Source organism: Poecilia reticulata, linkage group LG18, assembly GCF_000633615.1.
Source record: "Poecilia reticulata strain Guanapo linkage group LG18, Guppy_female_1.0+MT, whole genome shotgun sequence".
Taxonomy (NCBI): Eukaryota; Metazoa; Chordata; class Actinopteri; order Cyprinodontiformes; family Poeciliidae; genus Poecilia; species Poecilia reticulata.
In genome coordinates this window covers 8,504,163-8,510,312 of record NC_024348.1, presented here as the reverse complement: position 1 = coordinate 8,510,312, position 6,150 = coordinate 8,504,163, and the positions used below count along the sequence as shown (strand labels likewise).

At 36.6% G+C, this 6,150-nt stretch overlaps 1 protein-coding gene across 1 annotated transcript; it reads left to right on the top strand.

The window, feature by feature from the left end:
- Positions 1-3,024: 3,024 nt before the first annotated feature.
- naa38 (N-alpha-acetyltransferase 38, NatC auxiliary subunit) lies at positions 3,025-5,317 on the top strand. The gene is made up of 3 exons (XM_008435507.1): positions 3,025-3,130; positions 4,038-4,212; positions 4,880-5,317. Exons 1-3 carry the CDS (start codon positions 3,101-3,103, stop codon positions 5,002-5,004), a joined length of 330 nt encoding a protein of 109 aa, XP_008433729.1. The 5' UTR covers positions 3,025-3,100; the 3' UTR covers positions 5,005-5,317.
- The last annotated feature ends 833 nt before the right edge of the window (positions 5,318-6,150 follow it).

Genomic DNA, 6,150 nt, shown 5'->3' with positions numbered 1-6,150 from the left:
GGAGAGGCGTATGAATATTTCAAAGATTTGAAGGGTCTCTCTCTCTCTCTCTCTGCCAAAGCTGTTGGCCAGCAGCGCTCCGGCGCCCCCCCCCCAGACAGAATTTGGACTGCTGTGCCGAGATTACCCAGTAGCCTCCCTCCTCCTCTTTCTCCTCCTCCTCCCCCCACCAAAGCCTCCCGTGTCCGTTTGGCAGGAAGACGTGTCAGGGATAAGAGAGAGAAAGTGCCTCCCCTGGGTGCTGTGCTCCAGCTAACCCAGATTTTATGCAGTGTGACACAGAGGAAGACACCGGCTCAGAGCTGGCTGTCTGAACCCGGGCGGCCCCGCGAGCTGAAACAGCTTAAATAACAGCCAAGGCAGAGCGAGTCAGAGCAGGAGCCCAGAGAAGAGTTCATTATTGCCTGAATTCGTTTCGGGTGAGGCAAGTCCCACTCTCAACAAAGGTTTACGTAAAAAGGAGTTCTTCGAGCTGTATCCAGTTTGTTAGTTTTGGTTGTGATTTTTTTGTTTTTCTTGTCAAGTCTTTAGAAGATTTAGAAGAGGTTAAATCTGTGCCTTACTTGATTTATAGATTTTGCTTTTGGTGTGTATCCGCTCTCATTTCTACAATAGACAGGGGACAGTATCGGCGTGATAACTATAACGGAAAATATTACATTTGTGGATCATTTTTTCTTACTTTCTTTAAAGAACTTTCCATAGCTTCCCTTAGTATTTGGTAATATTAAACTGTCGGACTTGTCTTAATGATTTTAGGTGTTCAAATTTAGGCCCATTCCTGCTGTCAGAACCGTTGTAAGTGGGTCAGGTTTGTGGGCTGCCTCACTCGTCCACCTTCTCAGCTCTGCACACAAATTTTCCAAATGACTGAAATCAGGGCTTTATGAACTGTAGTGTTCTTAAGCTACTTTGTAATTATTTGGCTTTCAATTCAAAAGACCCGTTTGTGCCCAGGCTTTAACTTCCAAGTTAACATCTCGAAATGCTGCTACCATGTTTCCATGCGACGTTTGTTGCCCATCATGCCATCTGCTTTGTGCACCAGCAAAAATAGATATCAGCAAAACTCCCCATACGATGACGCTGCTGCACCTTCGCAGTCGACACGTTTCACTTTCAGTGTCATTAGAAAAATTGACAACTCTCCATATATTAAGGTATTTGTTCTTGAGTCCATTTGCAAACTGTGTGTTGTTGTTTTTTATGTTTATGTTTATATTGCTTTTGGAATAATGGATTCTTCCTCTCTGCGTGGCCTTTTAGCCCATGCAGTTACATGACTCATTTCCTTGTGGATAGTAATACTTTCACTCAGTATTTTTACAAGATATCTTCCTTTTATTCTGGGGTTGATGCATTTCATGTTAAAACATGTTTATAAATCCGTGACGCACAACCTGATGGATGGAAATTCCCCTCCTGTTTTTACATACATTTGTAGTTTATAGCAGAGTAACATGGCACCTTCAGGCATCTAGAACCTGTAGGCAATGACCAACCAGACTGGATTAGGATCATAATTCTCTTCCTGATGTCTGTTGATTTTTTTTTTTTTTTTGTATCAAAAGCTGATTTGAATTCACAAAATGTTCTTCTATTGAACTCAAATGGTGTGGATTATTCCATCAGAAGCTTACAATGTCACGAGATCATCACTGGCAAACAGTAATTGTAATGTATGTAAATTTTAAATTTAAACAGAGTAATAAAATATTTAAAAAAAATTCCTATAATTCTGACATTTGGTGAATAAAAATAATTGTGTTACTCTTAACTAACCTACAGAAATGATTTGATTTGATTAAATGTCAAACTTTGACAATATAAAAAAAAAAGATTTCAAAACAAACTAATATTTATGTTTGTCAAAAATTATTTTTGCTTTTTATGTTGTTTCTTTCTTATCACTGAGGTTAAATAGTATTTTTCGGGAAGAAAGCAATGTTTATGGATTGAAATGACTTTAAACTTAAGGAATATTTTTTTGAAACAGAATAAATAATCTGATTTTCATCATAACTAATTTCAGCAACACTATAATATTTAAATGAAACACTCCTCTACTTGTCAGCGTTTGTGTGCAAACTGTGTAGAATCAAGACTTAGTGGTCTAACTTTAACAAAAGTTATTTATTTGTAATATTTGTAAGACTTTTTATTTGTACATTTACAGTGCTATTTTGTACTTTGAAATGCCTTGTTGCTGAAATGTGCTATACAAATAAAATTTGATTTGATTTGATTTAGCCTAGTTTTCTGAAAAAAAAAAAAATGTTGGAGGGTTTAAAAACGAACTTGTCCATCTCTATTCTGACTCAGTTGGACGTTTCAATATGGGTCCAAAGCACTGTTAACTTGTGTTAGCTGCATTAGTACGCCCCCTAGAGGAACCTCTTAATAAGGGATATTTATCACCGTTTTATTTTTGTAAAGAAATCTAAGAGATTTGCTTTAATAAATCAATAGCCTTGATTTATAAATACATAAAAAAAATCTAATTAATTTGTATATTCATTAATAAGTTTTATTCTTAATTATAAATTCAAACAGGAATATTCCTTTACTGGTATGGACTCAGCATGTGGAAAAAACATGAAAATTACTAAATACTAACCAAATCTATTTTTAATTAAAATAATTACACTTTAGCATCAACCTTTTTGAATTATGTATGCATACAATTACTATTAGGAAACGACAGTAAATGACTTAATCATTTGAGCCCTCTTGCTTTTCCTGTCTGAATGACAGTGATGGTTTTGTTTGACTTCCCTGTGAGTAAATCCTAAAGAAAATCCATGTTGTTGTTTCAGCTGGCAGCTCTCCTGACGAAGCTTTATTTTCTGTCAAACAGCCAGGTGTGACGATGAACCCCGTTTTTTTAGAGTGGAGGTATTTGCTTTAAGAGTCTGGAAAAGTGTGGAATTGTTTTAGAAGATTTTATTGCCTGCCACACGGTCATAAAAACCGAACTTGTAAACTTTAATCTGAAAAACCTTTTTTTAAAAAAAAGGCTAAGCGCTGCTATGATTTCCGGTTCCGCTTGTCCGCCCCCAGAGTTGCTCCCTAAGCAACAGCAGAAGGAAAATCGGACACAATGATTGAGGAAAATGGTCCTTCGGCACATGTATGTACAGCTGTAATATTTTACTTAATATTCAACAGGTTTTTTTTCTAATGGTAGTATGACAAATGGAAGAATAAAGCTTTTATATTAAATAAATGTAGCTTTATGAAGGCTTGGGGTGAAGCTAAACGTTGGCTTGTGGCTAACAGGTTAGCTTATATGTTCTCAGTTATATATTTTTTTATGTTTAGATTTATTTAAACTGTCCAGCAGCAAAATACACCAAGTACTATATGTCATAATGATTCCTGTAAAGTATTTCTGATTGTGAGCTGTTCCTGCTGAATGTAAACCCTGAAGAGATCTGATTTGTTTTTGTTAATTATTAAATTAGTTTAATGCCCTTTTCTGAAACTATGATGGAAGAAGTACATTTTGTACACCATAAATGAGACATATTAGCCATACTTACGATAAAACTACTATGTATGTCTTCATAGCAGGCAGCAAAGTCACTAGAAACTCGTATTATGAGATTCTGCCTGAATCATTCGATGCTATCTGCTAGTTATGAATACGGCAAAAAATATATGACACTAATGCATAATTATGACATACTATCATGTTTCTAATTTACTACTTTATTGTGAGACACAGTGTTGTAATTATGGGACGCTTTGTCAGTGGTGCAAGTTAGTATCCCACAATTATTAGATAGTTACGTGGAAAATACACAATACTAGCTTTTCTTTGAGATACTATTACAAACTTTATGATTGTGAGATACTATCATTATAGTATAGTATCTTGTAATAATGGGATAGCATCATTTATTTTTTATTTATTGTTACAAGATATGTCATAGTTATGAGATGCAAATTATTTGTGTTGTTTTAATCATAGTAGGGGGAAATGATTTCACACAGAATCATCTGAATGAGTTTTTCCTTTGTCTCCTCTCATCCAGGAGCAACCTCTAGTGTCCTCCTCTTCCCAGGCCAGACAGAAACTTGAGGGGCTCCTAAACAAGAACATGAGGATCCGCATGACAGACGGACGGACACTGGTGGGTCTCTTCCTCTGCACGGATCGGGACTGCAATGTGATCCTGGGCTCGGCTCAGGAGTTCCTCAAATCCTCAGGTAGGAAAGGAGAAGGAGGAAAACACTGAATAATTTGTTTTCTCCTTTCTTTTTCTTTTATTTATTTTTTTGGTTTGGCAAGATGTCTTAAATTATTCACATAACTGGATTGGTTCTAAACATTAATTATTAAGGTGAACTTGATCAAATTCTACCAAAAAATAATGAGAAAGGGCAGAAGTTCCATTTTATACTGAAATTCTATTGTTTTCTGTGAAGTTAATCTTTAACTTATGCAGTTTGCTTTGGGATTTTGAGATTTTTCTGCTTCAAACTTAAACTTCTAGAGATGGACCACAAATTTACATGAATAGTAGCTCTTAAAAGTGTAAATAACCCTTTTAAAATACTTTAAAATTAAAAAAATGGTCTGCTCTCTTTGGTGGGAGATCACAACTGAATGCTGCACAGGATAAAAGACAAAATAACTATGAAGGCTGATTATGCCAAAAATAAACAGCTGCCTTATTAATATTTTATGTCGTCATTTCCTATTTCTACATTTTCAAGCGAACTCATTAATATGGGATGAGGAAATATGTTAAAAATTGAACGTTAGTATTAGCTTCTTCTCAGTCAAGCTTGGCAAACCACACACCTGATCGTAGCCGTTTTTCCTGCTTTGATGGAACTGAGTCCTGGTTTTATGTGCGTTTTCTGTTCTCAGACACTTTCTCCCAGGGTGAACCCAGAGTCCTGGGCCTGGCCATGATCCCCGGTCACCACGTGGTATCCATCGAGGTGGAGACAGACAGCCTGGAGGACGCAGATGGGTTTGGAGCCAACCACTGACAAAGAACTGTGCATTTTTGTTTTTGTTTTTTTACTCGACATTCATGTGACTGTTTTCCTGTCGAGGCCCGTGTCTGGAAAAGAAAAGATCGAACAGATCTCGGAGGAGTTTTAACTGTTTTTGCGGCTGAAACGGAACCTCAGTGCCAGCGCTCTGGATTTATCCATTTCCCCTGAGAATGAACGAAACCCGTTAGCAGCGAGCGGGCTGAATGCGTTTCTGACATGTTTTGTGCAATTATATGGGATTCAAGTTTATGTATGTTGTTAGCGTTTTTAAAATAAATTGATCTGTTAGATCTTTTGTTTCTGATCCTAAATGCTGCAGTATGTGAAACGCAAAAAATTTAGAAACTGCAGAAAATGACCAAAAAAAAAGCATATAAAGCTCAAACTTTTACTGTGTAAGTCGAAAAATCCTCTAAAATTGAGTTAATCTGCGAACCACTGCTTGAGCAGAAATTATTTTACCACAGAGATCTAAATTCTACTCAGAAGCAGGAGGAATAATGAGTTGGGTCTGGATGGTTTTCATCCTTTAATACATGTCAGCATGTCCACCGAGTCAATTTGGCAGCAGGAAGAAAAAGTTACGTCACAACCAGAAACCCTAAAAATCAAACGGTTCCTTCTCATCTTTAAATACAAAGAGCTCCGTCACATTTTGGTTCACAAAATAAGCAGTTACAGTCACTCCGTCTTCAAGATGTCAGTAAGAAAATAACTTAAGTTTGTGCAAAAGAAAAACAAACAAAACAAAGGCAAAACTACTAAGTACGTCTTTCGTGGCTGCAACACCAGAGCCTTACATACAAACAAATCCTGCAGCAATTTAGTTGTGTTTTAGATAAATATTATCCAAATATTCTGGTTAAGATACTGAAATTCAAGCTTCAGCTGAGCAGTTGCCATTTATAAATTAGGCTCTCAGTCACTGAAGATGCATTCTCTATGAAAGGCTTCAAAAAAACAGTAACATTCCAGGAGAGGAGAGGCTGTGGAGTTTTTTCCCCCCCCAAACAAAGAGCGTAAAATCTAAAAAAAAAAAGCAAAAAAAAAGCAGAAAAGCAAAGAGCAATACCAGATTCAGTCAGCTACTGCTTCCATTCACTATTTTTGCTGCTGCTGTGTGTGTGTATGTATATA

What these genes read in the sequence shown, in the direction of transcription:
- naa38 (XM_008435507.1), top strand. Translation starts at nt 3,101, where the DNA reads ATGATTGAGGAAAATGGTCCTTCGGCACAT. An exon ending in AAAATGGTCCTTCGGCACAT is followed by an intron (nt 3,131 to 4,037) that starts GTATGTACAGCT and finishes CCTCTCATCCAG; the next exon opens with GAGCAACCTCTAGTGTCCTC. An exon ending in GGAGTTCCTCAAATCCTCAG is followed by an intron (nt 4,213 to 4,879) that starts GTAGGAAAGGAG and finishes TTCTGTTCTCAG; the next exon opens with ACACTTTCTCCCAGGGTGAA.